Source organism: Euleptes europaea, chromosome 3 (genome assembly GCF_029931775.1).
Source record: "Euleptes europaea isolate rEulEur1 chromosome 3, rEulEur1.hap1, whole genome shotgun sequence".
NCBI classification, from domain to species: Eukaryota; Metazoa; Chordata; class Lepidosauria; order Squamata; family Sphaerodactylidae; genus Euleptes; species Euleptes europaea.
In genome coordinates this window covers 72,195,260-72,211,023 of record NC_079314.1, presented here as the reverse complement: position 1 = coordinate 72,211,023, position 15,764 = coordinate 72,195,260, and the positions used below count along the sequence as shown (strand labels likewise).

The 15,764-nt window shown below is 41.6% G+C and overlaps 1 protein-coding gene across 1 annotated transcript in view; it reads right to left on the bottom strand.

Annotated features, from left to right (window-relative positions):
• MYRFL (myelin regulatory factor like) overlaps positions 1 to 14,887 on the bottom strand; it is a 52,672-nt gene extending 37,785 nt beyond the window's left edge. The window contains exons 1-6 of the mRNA XM_056847126.1: positions 14,842 to 14,887; positions 10,342 to 10,435; positions 9,573 to 9,640; positions 9,202 to 9,388; positions 5,962 to 6,044; positions 318 to 468 (exon numbers count right to left, since the gene is read on the bottom strand). Of these exons, the coding sequence (XP_056703104.1) occupies positions 318 to 468; positions 5,962 to 6,044; positions 9,202 to 9,388; positions 9,573 to 9,640; positions 10,342 to 10,435; positions 14,842 to 14,887 (629 nt within the window). The remainder of the gene's footprint in view (positions 1 to 317; positions 469 to 5,961; positions 6,045 to 9,201; positions 9,389 to 9,572; positions 9,641 to 10,341; positions 10,436 to 14,841) is intronic.
• Positions 14,888 to 15,764: the final 877 nt, after the last annotated feature.

The window sequence follows — 15,764 nt, the reverse complement described above, 5'->3', positions numbered from 1 at the left end:
AGCGTCAGGCAGGCAGCAACTTAGGTGAACTTACCTGATTTTAAACCCACTCCACAGTTTTGGCTACCCTCTACAAATCCAGGGAAATGTATCTTTCTGAGGTTCCAGTGAAATTCTGTTCTCTATCTGTGGCCTTAATTTCCAGGATAACCAACGTGAAAGGAGGAGAGCCACAACAATCTAACTGCTTTCAATTTGTAGCGCAGACACATGTTCCATCTTGTTCTCGAGAACGTACGTATCATGCCATTTATTTCTGTGCCCTTTCATACCACCTGAGATCATAAAGAAGGGGAACAAATATGATCAACACTTACAGTTTTTCATAATTGTGGTTTAAAAGGCTGCTCCAAGGAAATATTCGATACGGTTGCCATGCCAGGGACTGACAGCATTTCTCAGCAGATGCTGCATTCTGGCCATCACTGTCGTATTCTTGCATGGTGGAAGAAGAGTCCTCAACTGTCACTACAAAGAGACCAGTTCACTTGACAAATGGGTGACACAATATTATTTGATATGGGAATGGGTCTGGATGGTGGCATAATGCTCCCCCATGGCACACTGCACCGCACAAACATCTTGGTACCTGAATACTGTCATGTAAGAACTGCAGCTAACAAGACATAACATTGCTATGCAGTTGTGAAATTACCTTCATTCATGCAGCTTTAGTGGAGAATCCAGACAATATTGTTTGCATCCAGTTAGATTCCACTGTTTTCCTTCCATCTTTTTCCAGAAAAGCTTTGTGCTGATTTTTTAACGTAATACACAACTGCAGCTCTCTATTTCCAGAGTGGGCAGTCAAAGTGGTATTGAGGTTTCTCAGTTAGGTCACAAGGTCTACCGGAAACCAACTCACACAGATCACTATTTACACAAAAACTCCAACCACCACCCCCGACAGAAAAGAGGAATAATCAAAACATTAATGGATCGTACAAGACGGATCTGTGAACTACAGTTTCTCAAGGAAGAAACTAATCATCTAAATCATGCACTGCTAGCAAACGGCTATTCCAGAAATGAAATCAGAAGGGCCATTAAACCAAACAAAAATCAGAAAACACAGGAAAAACAGTCTCCCATAGGAAAGGTATTCTTGCCATTTATTAAAGGAGTCCCTGATAGGATGGAGAAACTTTTGAAAAAACATAACCTACAAACAGTGTTTAAACCCACCAAGAAAATACAACAGATGCTACAATCAGCAAAAGACAAAAGAGACCCCCTCACCTCTGCAGGAGTATATCGTATACCTTGCAGCTGTGGACAAGTTTACATTGGGACAACAAAACGCAGCATACAAACAAGGATAAAAGATCATGAAAGATACTGCAGACTTGGCCAACCTGAGAAATCAGCAGTGGCTGAACATAGACTGACACAAACAGGACACAGGGTCTTATTCCAAGACACTGAAAGACTGGACAATTCTACCAACTATTTTGTCAGATTGCACAGAGAAGCCATTGAAATTCATAAACATCAGCACAACTTTAACAGAAAAGAAGAGAGTTTAAGAATGAATAAGACTTGGCTTCCTGTCCTGAAAACCTCCAGACTAACAAAGACTACAGTCAACAATAGCCATGCAGATTAGCTTTGGATTGCACACATTAACAGATCACTTCAGGATACAATGGTTCCATATTAACATACCACACCCTCATTAGCACGTTATCTTGATACTTGACAATGATTAGCACATTACCTTTGATATTTTTTGCAGGAGAATGATTCAGCTCAACCCAACCCCTTTCTGACTATATATTACTCTTCCTACACACTTGACACTGAGAGGCACTGTCCTTCAGTGTTACTCCTCTGAAGATGCCTGCCACAGCTGCTGGTGAAACGTCAGGAAAGAAAATACCAAGACCACGGTTACACAGCCCGGATAACCTACAAGAACCAATGAACTCTGACCGTGAAAGCCTTCAACAATATTTCTCAGGGATATTCCCCCCTTTTCCGTTGAGCTTAATTACTTTCTATTCTCTCCCATCTGCCAGCCACAGTGCCCATGAATCAGTTGTTAATCATCAGTTCTTGTATTTTGAGGAGAAAAAGTGTTTAACCTTTTTCCTGTGCCATTGTTCTGACCTCAGTCCCACAGATGCGCACGCATGCGTGCACATACGCACACACTGCTTTTCACTTTACAGCCAAAGCCACTCTCCTTCTTTTATCGTTATAGTGCTATTATAAAACTGATAATAACAATACAATAATAAGCAATCAATTTGACTGTACAGTCCTTAAACACCTACCCCACTGAAACAAGGGCAAAAATTTATTTCAGGAATGCCACAGCCACAGGACATATCTCATCAGGTTGTGAACAAAGGAAAATGGAAGAAGCTGCAGAGCTTTTGCTGAATGGTACTTCTGAGTAAAAACAGTGTAGGGTCTTGTGCATTGCTGGATATTTAGAAAGAATATAGTTTCTGACTGTGGGAAAGGAATGACTGAGCAACACTAAAGTGTCACAGTGTGGAAGCAGTCAAACAGTAGGTCTTATGCAGAATTTCTGCAGTCTATGCACTTTGATTTCAGTGAGCTTAGGTTGGTGTAATTGTGCATAGGATTGCTCTGTAGAAGTTATTTTCTTGTGTGATACTAAAAGCCGTACATTTGGGCTCTCACATTCTTTTTGTATCCTGTATAAATGTTGACAAAGAGAGAATTCAAGAGAAAAGTCAAAGGCATTTCCCTTCCAGTACAGATTTCACTGTCAAATTAGGTACAGATTTAAAATTGGGGTGTCGTTTCAGATTAGGGAAGGGCAGATTTCACAAGAGTCAGAGATCAGCTCAGGAATATAGTTCATTTAGCTGCCTGCAAAAACTCCCATGTACTTCAAAAGAAGTTGACAACTCTGGTTAAAATAGCACAAAGACCACCATTTTTTAAAGCCATTTGTGCCTTTGGAATTATGTTGAATATCCATTTCATTATTTATAGGAGATCCATGATTAGGATCTACCATCATTCTGTAAGGTGCTCAAAGCAGCAAGAGAAGGGGTAATTCAGATCAGGGTTTTGGCACCAGGAAAAGTGGCTAACCTCTTTTCCTATGCCATGTTTCTGACCTCAGTCCAACAGATGCACACACACACACACACATTAGAAATGCAATTTGCACCCTGAGAGGGAGAGCACAGAGGTACTATGCAGTAATAACTTAGCAAAACAATGGATGTGTATTGAGATATAAGCGCTCCTTGAGTCATAGCAACATGTGGTCCGAAATATGCGTTGGAGCTGAGCATCTCCTTGCTTTGCTTGAATGGCACCCCTGATTAAAACGCAGCACTTCTAAATGTGTGAAAACAACCAACAAAGCCCTTGTCACATTACATCTTAAGGCCACACACGTGTCCCCATTAATCTTGTCCACATCAAAAGCTCACCATGCCAATGCAGAAACTGATGATGGGTGGTTATATTTTGCGGTTTCACAGAGAGAGAAAGAGAGAGAAAGAGAGAGAGAGAGAGAGAGAGAGAGAGAGAGAGAGAGAGAAAGAGAGAAAGAGAGAGAGAAAGAGAGAAAGAGAGAGAGAGAGAGAGAGAGAGAGAGAGAGACCGACCGACCGACCGACCGACCTTTTCTTTAGATGGGGAACTTCAACACAATAGCAAAACCATGTTTTACTCTCCACAGAACTCTGGGAGAACATTGCTATGAAATACGGTAGGTCAGTGGTCTAAAGTGACTCTCACCACAATGACTGCGAATTCTTCACATGGTTTCAGAAAGGCTAAGGATGGGAGCTTTAAGTGACCTAAAATGAGTGCACTGCGGACTGTGCAGAAGGTGTCCTTCCAGTGCAAAATTGAAAGGCTTTGAATAGCCTGTGGGTAACATAGTATGACAATAAGAGTACAACGCTGCAGCGTAATTGCAGCTGAACAGTGAGGAGAGAAGGGCAAACACTGCAATTACTTATACATTCATAAATGAATTCCCTTCTCCAGTCTTGCACTCCTGCAGTGTCTTTGACACCGACATAGGGCCCAGAGATCTGACTCACCGGCATTCCCAGAAACCAGACATTAAATTCATGCATACAACTGGTCGTTCCAAAACATCGTCAGTATTCAAGGAGCTGCACAAATTTCTCAAAGTTGTCAGGCCGCAGCTGAAGATACTGACTTATTTTTGCTTTGTATAGCCTCAGGAACTGCCTCCTCTCCTTGGTCCCACTGGGACATGGATGGATAGCCAGGTGTTTGACTGTCTCTGGTCCAAACTAGATGTTACAAACACAGCTGTGTGTAATGTTAGCCTGTCAGCTGCTTCTTGGCACCCCTTGGAAGGGGTGGCATGTAGTTGTAGAGTGGGCAGAGGGAGAGATTAACCTTTTCCCTCACCTGCTGCTTCCCCCACCACCAAAAAAGAGGGGGGGAAACCCCAGCCACTTTAATCCTGCCTGGACTGCAGATGTGTCTTTTATTTCCAAACAGATCAGGATTATGCACCCTTCTGCCACTACTTATTCATTGCAAATTGCTCTCTCACAAGGAATGGTTGCTGTGCTTGTAAACCCATGGTCCTTTAAGCCCGTAAACCCATAGTTGTGTTTCTGTAATGTATGAAGAGGGCTAATGAGAACAAGCATCTTCTGTCAGGAAGTCATTTGGGCTTAAGAGTTACATATGGAGACAATGTGCAGCTCCGCCTTGTTTCCTACCAAGTCTATGGAAGTTGTAAAACCAATGTCTGAGGGTCCAGGTGGATATGGGGAAACAAGCACAGCATTATTGAAGACAAGCCAAGAGTTGGATGGCGTTTCAACTGTTGTGAGATGTAACCTGTGATAGGTGGCGTATCACCACCCCTTAAGAAATGGCCATGCAGTCTGCCCTTGTTGCATTTGAATATTCAAATTTTTGTGGCAGCCAAAATCACCCTTTACCCTTAGGCTGGTGTGTCAGCTTTTTATATGGTAAAAAATAGGGCTTTTTATATGGTAATATGACGGCACTTTACACACATATATGGTAATGCCACATATGTGGAATGCTGCCCCCAAAGAAATCACATCTAGGCAATAAGTTAATATTTATTTGGAAAAATACCTCTCCAGACCTGCTCAGAACAAATATGCCTTGGGCCAAGAGGGAAAGAGGGGTGTAAATGTTATAATAAATAAATGTTTAATAAACAAAATATCTGGTTCTTTAGGATGGCTTTTGGAACCAGATCTTTATTGAATGTACCTGTGGAGTGGGGTGATTGGGTTTTTTACCCTCCTAATTCCCTCCTCTAATCGTTGCAGTGATTTTAAATGAATTTGATTGCTGTGCCTGTAACTGGTTTTACCTTGTTAATTGTTACATAACTGGTTTAGATATTTATCATGTTAGTACAATGCTGTCAGTTGCTTTGGTAATATTTCTAAAATTGAAAAGCAGGATATATTTAAAATGCATAAACAAATACAGTTTTAGCATGCATGGACATTTAGTGGCCAAGGTTACGATAGGAGAATTAAAGGAAAAGGTGATCTAGACATTTTAAAAGAAATAGGGCTCCAACAGTGTAATCTTATGCAGAGTTACTCCCGTCTAAGCCCATCAATTTCATTGGATTTAGACTGGAGTAACTCTGCATAGGACTGCACTATAAATATAATAATTTACATTTCTGTGCACGTGCAGTTTATATCTGCTGATATTACCCAACAAATGAAAATCAAACCAACTAATAAATCTGTGTCATGGAACACACTAGTGACTGGACGGAAGGGTGCATTTTGCCCCAATATGAGTATTGTGTGTGTGTGTGTGTGGGGGGGGGTGTCTTTATGATCCTTGGATCTCTTCCACTTCCTCTGTCCTACTATTTTTAAGTGTGAGACTGTAGATAGAGTGTGGCAGTACCATGTTAGATATATTCTGCATATCTGAATCGAAGGCTCTCAAGGCTTTTCATCTGTGTGTTCTACTTACTTGGTCCAGCACTGTCAGTACATGTGAGAAATTCAAGAGACTCCTCCAACGAGCGCTTTCTCTTTTTAGACATCAAGGAAAGGCTGAGGGGGAAGGGGCAGGACCATTAGTAACAATAACAAAAAACTATAAAACAATATCTTAAAGATGATCCGAAAGCAATCCTAATTCCTTTTTAAGGGAGTGACTTTCTTTCAGTATTAAATAATACCCATAGGTCTTAAACTATGTGCCACATCCAAACGAACTCCTTTCCAATTATTTTCCTTTTGATGCAGTTCTGGCTGTAGCCACTAGGGGTGAAGGGAAGTATGAGCACAGTAAAAGGCACTCTGACTATCTGCAAGACTCGCCTTTTTGCAAGACTGAAGCAAAGCAGTAGTTAGTGTATTGCAGCAAGATAAAACTACCTTTCCCTCTCATTTCCTTCATTTCTTTCCCTCTTTTCCACTATTTTCTTATTAATTCCTCTCTCCATCCACCTAATTTTTCTGTGACTCCCCCCCCCCCCCCGCCCACATGCCTTATTTTCAATTCTTGGTCTCAATGTCTCATCTCTATCCTGCCTGGCAACTTAAAATGTACTTATTAGTTGTATGGTAGCAAATCTTTGTTACTATTATGAACAGAAGTGGGGAGAGGTAATATTTAGGGATGTGCATTCGGCAAAGCCAAACCTCTTTAAAAATAATATATTTAAAAATATATAAATTGGGTCCTCCATAAAGCAATGTCTCAACATTTAAGGTCTCATTAAAAATATTTTTCCTTGAGTGGTGCACAGTCTGCTTTCCTGAATTCTTCAACGCTCTTCCTCAGGGCAGGGGAAGTATTAAATTGATTAGACAAATGATGTTACAATTTTTTTTTTACTAATTTTTTTATTTTCTTTTGTGCGTCACTGACGATTATGTTATTGCTGGCTGATCTATGATTGTAATAAAATTCAGTAAGTAAAAATATTGACTAGACCAGAAGCTGCTTTCCATATGGTCTAGTCCAAGGGTCCCCAACCCTTTTGAGCCTGTGGGCACCTTAGAATTCTGACACTGGTTGGTGGGGCAGAACCACAAAACAGTTGCCACAAGAGGCAGAGTCAGCCACAACATTTCAGGGAGTGAAGTCATGCATAACTCTAATACCGGTAGTCACTCTTCAACATTCAGGCCGACACTCTGTTTAACAGGATGCCTTTTTAAGTGAACTTATTGTTGAAAAATATTTTCTTGCATACACCCAGCGTTATCTTCAGTCGTACAGTGAAGAGCCTTATGCTATGGTAGCAGCTGCTGCCGAATCAGATCTCCGATGGCCAATCAGAAGCCCTACTGACAAAAAATCCCACCTGGCCCCACTCACTTTCTAAAAACACTTGGTGGGTGCAAGAAGGGTGTCTGCCCACTGGTACCACATTGGGGAGCCCTAGTCTAGTCAGTTACCCAACTCCATTGACCTATATTGGACTGGATGAAATGCTTGCAGTTAAAAATAGGAAGGAGAAAAACAGAGCAAATAGGCTTTTGCCATGAAGCCAAATATTCTGTTCCCTTTCCCCATTACGTTTGTAACTGCTATCTACTGAAGCTGCAGCAGGGTTAGCACCACAGCAATAAATAAATAATGCTAAGGCAGAATCCATTCTGTCTCCTTACAAAATTAATAACTTCTGCACAGCCACCACAGGGGCCAAGTGGAGAAAAGCACTACATGGGGGTTCTATCACCACCTAGGGGACCCTATCCAGGTAAAGAGGTGGTGTAGAAATGTTTTATTTTTAAAAAAAAATTATCATAAAGAAACCTGTGCTAATTATCGGGGGGGGGGGTTAACCCAAAGGCAATTCAGTTTATCAAACCAGCTTTTAAATCCTGGGAAATAAAACAAGAAACTACATGGAAGAGAAACAAGAAACTGCATGGACTTTTAAACATTTAAATACTGCCACCCTGTGGAAAGATGTACATGCCAGCTTCATTCATCTAATGGAGAAGGTTCCTGCCATGCCATAGTAAGCTGTGTGTGTGTAAAGTGCCGTCAAGTCGCTGCCGACTTATGGCGACCCCATTTTTGGGGTTTTCATGGCAAGAGACTAACAGAGGTGGTTTGCCAGTGCCTTCCTCTGCACAGCAACCCTGGTATTCCTTGGTGGTCTCCCATCCAAATACTCACCAGGGCTGACACTGCTTAGCTTCTGAGGTCTGACGAGATCAGGCTAGCCTGGGCCATCCATCTCTAAGATGCTACAGTGTTTTAAAAAATGTTTTGCTGCTAAAGTTCTCCTCAAAGGGGACTTGAACTCTCACTGGTTAAGGGATACATTAGGAACACTGGGGGGAACTGTTGCTATGGAGTTGCGTTGTTTTATCGGCTCTTGCTTTTATGGCCCCTGGCAAGCAGGCAACCTGACTCCTCAATCTTCGTTGACTGCCAGAAGTTCCATCATAGCCTGGCACAAGAGGGTCCTAAGATCACGATGACCTGAGCAATCTGCTTTCTTCCCCTCACACTGTTGTGTATCATTGAGTTGGTCCTAATGGTTGCCAACCTCCAGGTGGTTGCTGGAGTAAACAAACAGCACGAAAGCTCAGTAATTACAATCCATATAAACACTGGTTAAAGCCATATAATAATATTATAGGAACACAATCCCAACAGAAAAAACACATAAATTTCATGGAGGCGCATCTTCCAAACCTATTCATTCCTAACTAAACTATCTAACCCTTAAACACTTTAAGGAAGGCTGAACAAAAAAAATTCTTAAAGGTATATTGCAGTGAGCCGCAAACCATGGATTGTAATTACTGAGCCTTCGTGCTGTTTGTTTACTCCAGCTGTCACTTATTTATCAGTGCAGTTCTAATTGGTTTGTAACCTCCAGGTGGTGGCTGGAGATTTCCCGCTATTACAACTTATCTCCAGGTGACAGAGATAGGTTCACTGGAGAAAATGGCCGCTTTGAAAGGTGGCCCCTATGGCATGAAGCCCCTCCCCAAACCCCACCCTTCTCAGGGTACATCCCTAAAATCTCCAGGTATTTCCCAGCCCAGAGCTGGCAACTCTAATATTACATGGATTGTGTTTTTGGCTTTTACTTTTGGTCCAACACAGCTGTAAACAACTTGTTGAAGGTCCAACATGGTCATTCCTCTGGAAGTTAAATCCTAGTAATTTTTGGAAAGTTTTTTAAAAATCCCATTTACCACTTTTTTCTTTGAGTTACAATATAAACTTTGTTACCTTGGGTTGAGAGAAGCTGGATGAGAATAATTTGAAGAATGGTGTGCAGAAGGCATAAAATTATTCCAAAGAGTTACAGCATTGCCCGTCTTCAGACCACAATCTTGGTGTGGACCACAGACTTGCCCATTGGGATTCATCTTAGAAGAAGCCTCCAAAAAGATGCAAGGAAATGTGCTGGTGCATTCTGTGGAAGGAAAAGATAGTGGTGGTCGCATTCCATTACAGCAGGAAATAGGGTAACGTGCATCTGAAATGAAAAAATAATAATGCACCATTCCAGGTTACTGTGCAATATGAACATTTTTTAAAAAAAACAAACAAACAACAACAACAACAGAATGCCAAGAAATTGGGACCATTATACCAACCTTTGGACTGTGCTGGTGAACATAACTCCGATCCAGAATCTGGTGGTGAGTCTGGTAGCTTGCTTGGCCTGGAATTGGAGTCAATGGATGGTGAAGAGGAGAAGAAAGACTTTTGGTGGCCATCAAAAATGTAGTTTTCCAGTGTGATAAGATGCTGTGTTAGATTCCCAAGGCTATATGAATCTCATTTTGGGTAATCACCAGGTAGACCCAATAAGTGTGTAATTAGATATTAGTATAACATGAATTACAAATGATAAACACTGCAAGCTTATTAAGATCCGTAACTGGTTCGTGAGAATATGAAAGCAGTGATATTACTCCTTTCTTTGCCTGTGAATTAGGACTGCAGCTACTGCTGCTGTCCCCTTAACATTAATCACTGCCAATTTTCTGGAATTATGTGTGCCTATTGAGGAGCAATCGGTGAAAACATGGCCATCATCTCTGCAATAGCAGTGTCCCATTAAACAGAAGCTCAAGGCAAATTATCCCCTTCCTCAAACTCTTTGGTCAATCCACTAATTTTCCACTTTGACTATGTTTCCAAGACCCCAATTTTAGCTGTTTGACACACTTTCAAACTGTTATATATTTCTGTGCAGAGATTGTAAATCCAATTGGTAAAAAGAATCTTCATACAGAATAAATCTTGAAGTGTCATATTTCAGGTCTATTATAATGGGATTTTCTGTGTACAACTGTAATAAATTCTTGAAATAAATGGAAAGTAGTGAAGCAACTGGTGTGTTCAGCTTTTCATACTTACCGAGTTCCAAATAATTCAGGCTCACTTCCTATAAATTCTTCCAACATACGTGTATCCGCCATTGCATCCTCCAATGTCCCAAGGACATCTTGTCCTACAAATTTAAAGTGTGAATTTAGTCTGTGACTTCTTCCATGATTCATTTACTTAGATTTTTAGACTGGCAATGCTCTTCTTCCATTTGAATATAGCACCACCACATAATTCTGGCTTCAGAAGAAAACCCACGACACCCAATGGAAGGCTATGAAATGTTCAGCAAGGAAAGATCTCACAGCCTGCTTTGGGCCATTTCTCATCATATACCAGGGCTCCCATGCACCTACCTGCCCTTTTCACTATTGCTTGCATCTCACTCAAGAAGATCACTTGCAAAGCCATACAAATTCATAACAAAACTGCACGGTTCCAAAAACTCTATTCCTTTAGCTCTGCATCATTTCATCCCCACTTCCCACAAAACTCCACTGCCATTTTGTAGGTGCCCTTCCCATCCTGTAATAACTCTCTCCAAGCAGGTCCTGTATCCTGAAGCTCAGCTGTACAACTTTCACCCTCACTGACCTGGGCTTTTGTACGGCCCACTGTTTGCCTACAAAGCCCACCCATTCATTTCACGTTTCCCCTCCCACACACACACTGTATGCTTCGCCAGCGTCTGCTCCCTAACCAATCCATGCTTCCTGTTTTAACATTTCCCTTTGCACACTCTCCTGATACATTAAGTCGAGAGCGTGCAACTGGCCTGAGATCACCCAATAGGGTTGCCTGATCCCCTCTGGCAACAGGTGGAAAACGGACACCCAATGAGCTTCATGGCGCCGTAGGGATTTGTATGCACTAACCACTACATCACTCTTGCTCTCACTCTACTGGAGCCTTTCACTTTTCACAAGCAGAGAACTTCTTACTGGTTTTCTGGAAAAACTATAACAAGCAGGAGATACATCATACACTGTGGTGACCAGTTGTGACAGATGAACTTCACATCTCCCCAAATCATCTCTTTCAAGGTTATCTATTATTAAGGTTTCTCTCCCTCTACTGTAGAAGAGCAAAGCAGAAAGTGTCACTTGAAGGTTTATTGCTTACTTGTCAGTTTCTGCTTTTGTTAGTCAGAATATTTCAGATTGTTTCTTGGTTCCACATACATATGTAGTGCAAGCTGCCTTGTGGCTCTTTTTCAATAGAAAAGAGACATGCCAATGTTTTAAATAAATGATAAGTGAGAAGATCTGGGTATAAGAAAAAGTCACTTCACCTGTTGAAAATAATGGTTCCCAACTATTGTAAAGGTTGTAGGACACAGTTTGTACCCCCTGATAGAGCCAAAACTCTTAAAATTTCACTGGTTGGGGTTGACAAAGAATTACTATACAAGTAGCTAAGTTTCTGTCCTCTGCTATGAAAATATGGGCTGAGTTAATGTCTTGCGTATAATTTATCCATATGACCTCTAACCCTTCTCATTGTCTATTGTTTCCAACTTATGGCAGCCCTATGAATTAATGACCTTCAGTACATCCTATCAGTAACAACTTTGCTTAGGTCTTGCAAAATAAAGGCTGTGGCTTCCTTGATTGAGTTGCTCCATCTCATGTTGGGCCTTCCTCTTTTCCTCCTGCCTTCAACTTTTCCTAGCATTATTGTCTGTTCCAGAGAGTCTTGTTGTTATGCCAAATAAAATTGTCTCCTTTTACTGGGGGAAATTAGCTAAGAGATTGGTAGCGCTTTGCGAGAGGTTGGTGTGGGAATCTTTAAACAATAGATAAATACAGTAGCTTGAAACATGTTGGAAAGATGTTTCAGGCAATGACTCTAATGATTTAATGAACATGAGCAAAGTGACTAAAATATCTTGAAGATCAAACTCTCTGTACCACCAAGCAGCATTTTCATCCATAAACTGCGCTGTTTAATTTTTACTTGGCACAAAAGGATTAATCTTTACTACGCAGACAGCTGCTATCTAGATTTCTCATTGCTCTAAAAGAAACAATGCTCTCACATATGGCAGGGGGAAGGAAGGTATGGCTCTACAAGTGTACAGAGAGAAAATGCAACCAGCAATTAATTTGTCCACCTGGCATGAAGGTGTGTGTGTGGTGGTAATGTTGCCATTAATTTATGACAGGTGTTGTGACAAAATGGTTACAAATTACTAAACTGACAGAAGCAGAATGAGGCATATAGGGTGCCCCTTCTCCCTGGGTAACCTCAAGAGAGCAAAAAAGGGCCTTTGAGGCCTAGTTCTCACGGAAGCAATCAGCTTCTGTCTAGAATTGCCACTTCACTCTGCAGGTGGGTGATCACATGAGCATAGGGTTGCCAACCTCCAGGTGGTAGCTGGAGATCTCCTGGGAGTACAACTGATCTCCAGGTGACAGTGTTCAGTTCACCTGGAGAAAATGGCCACTTTGGAAGGTGGACTCTATGGCATTAAACTCCACTGAAGTTCCTCCCCTCCCCAAACCCTCCTCAAGCTCCACCCCAAAAATTGCCAGGTATTTCCCAACCCAGAGCTGGCAACACTACATGACCAACTTCTCCAAACAAAACAGTTCCTTCACACAGCAAAGTAGATGGCAGGGAGAATTATAACCTGACATGTCCATTTTTCTGTGTGGAGGGATTTTTGTAACAATCATGCAAAGATCCCGACTGTAGCATGAATTGGTGTAGCCTAAAAAAAAGCTTATCACTCCATTAAAAATTGGCCTGAGACTGAGAACCTCCCACAGTGAAGATGGAAGGGGATCCTAGGCTAAGGTCAGACATCACATCCCTCCACCTACCCAAGAACGCCTTAGAGCTATGATATCTTCTGTTCTCTAGTTCTGACAGTTCAAGGAAAACTACACAGGTCACAGTTACAGCCTATCTGAAGTTTGCTTATGGCTGCCAAGTGCCAACCTCCAGGTGGGGCTGGAGTTCTCCCAGAACTACAAGTGATCTCGTGAATACAGCGATCAGTTCACCTGGAGAATATAGCAGTTTTGAAGGGTAGACTATAACATCACATCCCTCCTTCCTCTTCCCATACTCCAACCCCAAATCTCCAGGAATTTCCCCAGAAATTCTGGCAATTCTAGATTGAGCTGAATGAGTTAGAAACACTTTCAAGCGACATTTACTGTAGTCAGTACTTTTTAAAGTATATACTTTTATATAGAAGGTTGTGCTGATTGCCACCAATTCGCCCTCAGGACTTGGGAAAGCCCTGAAAAAAGGTGCCAGTTCAGAGCTCCGTGAGTCTCTTCGCAAAAAAAGCCCCCCGTATAGGAGGTCCGTTACATAGCTGTTCCTTTAAAATTAGCTTCCTATATGGACAGAGAACCCCGAGGCCTTCTTAAGGTTCTGTTTCAGCTTTAAAAAAAACATCATGACAATCCCTACTTTGTGTCTGTTTTAAACTACCCTTTTTAAAGGCCTGTGCTATCTTCAACAGGTTATACAAGATACCTTTAGTCTTAGGGCTGATAGCTCTGGGTTGGGAAATACCCAGATATTTGGAGGGTGGAACCTGAGAAGGGCAGGGTTTTAGGAGGGGAGGGACCTTGGCAGGGTATAATGCCATAGAGTCCATCCAAAGCAGCCATATTCTCCAGGGAAACTGATCTTGGTAGTCTGGAGATAAATAATAGCAGATCCCCAGGTGCCACCTGGAGGTTAGCAACCCTACTTTAGTGTGCATTATAGAATAACTGAGTATAAAACTGTCTTTGTCTCTTCATGATCCTTCCCTTTTTATCCTGCTAGTATTTACAAATATTGGCCATAATCCAGCAAAGCACTTCAGAAGCTCAGCTCAGCTGTGGCTAGAAACTGGGTGCAATGAGCTAATTGAAGCAGACATTAATGACAATTACTAGTTGCACTTGCAAAATGTGTTGGGATTGGAGGTGCCAGCATTGATGAGTTTCAGCATGCCCTCATTAATCAGGTTCACAACCTCCAGGCATTCCAGAATCATCAGTGCTGATCATCTTTGAGCAGCAGTGACAGGCAGGAGTGCTTCCTACCACCTCTGCCTACGTTAGCGGGCTTTGGTCTTCTTCAAGCTTTGGACCTAGTAACCATAAGCCATACCACCACAACTGCAAAGGAAGGCTACTGTAATACATAATATTATATGGGTACTACTATTGGTTATACGGAGGGAAGGCAACATGGTATACAGCCTGATTTCTTCAGGTCTTGGAAGCCAAGATTCCTCACATTGATTCTTCTTTTCCATGTGGTTGTATTGGGTATAAGGGGCACTAGATGTGATTAACAATCAGCGTGTACTTATATCTGTGCCTACCCATTCACATCTAAAGTGGGAATGGGATGTCTTTATTTTTAACAAAAATGGAGCATGCAGAAGAGGAAGGCTCATTATGCCTATTGCATTCAGAAAGTGAGCTGAACTGGAAGGCAAGTGAGAGATGGAAAACCTTAAACATGAAACACTCGGCTCCAGTGTACCTTACCTTTCTTTATCCATCAGACTCTTACCTTCAAAGAACTGTTGAAGGGCCTCGTTTTCATCCACCACATCCATGGGCAAGGGGAGAAAAAGCAACTTTCCCAAGAACTTGGAGCATTCAGACTTGTTCAACTAGTCAGGATAGTTTATGGTTTCTTCCCCCCGGACAGCTGCAAAGCTGTTTGAAAATCCATTGCCTCATTCTAACCAGTCAGACACTGGCTATCTAAAACAGAATTCCACACTTTCAAATGTTGAATTAGGCCATGGCAAAACATTACTTCTTACAGCTCCAGAAAACCCCCGTCATTGCTTCCTTCCTTGTTTAAAAGACCTTTACCCCTCAAGCTTACTTTATACAGCATGCGCAATTAAACAGACAAAGGTTACTTGTTTTCTAAGCGGGCCTTCCCTCATGTTCAATATAGAACTGTTGTTTTTTTAAACCCTATATTAAAAATACAACTCTGTTACCTGGTGTGTCAGTCACAGTTCATATGTACTTAATACAGAGCACTGGGTAGATCTTTCAGCATAGATGTTCAGCTTTTTCTTACTGGTAAAATGGGCTGTTGCAAGAATCCAACAGGAAGCTTTCATTCTTGTGTACTTCTGTTTCCTTGCAAGATGAGCTCAAATTTTACACAAGTGTTTCTTGTTTTGCATTTATAGTAGGAAGAGTAATTGTGGCCTCAACTGAACTAGTGAAACCTTTTTATTTAGGTAGGCCTATTGAGCAATGACAGACCTATTGAACAAAGGTTGTGATGGAGTTGAGGCATACTTCAGCAGACAAATAGTAAGGCTTCAGCTCTGTCTGGCACTGCCTATAAAGCTCAGCGTTGAAAATGTATACTTTGACTGTAAAAATAAAAAACCTATTAGGTAACATCAAATTCCAGTAGCACCTTTCTACGCTACATTATAATAAATGTGAAAACTATATTGCAGA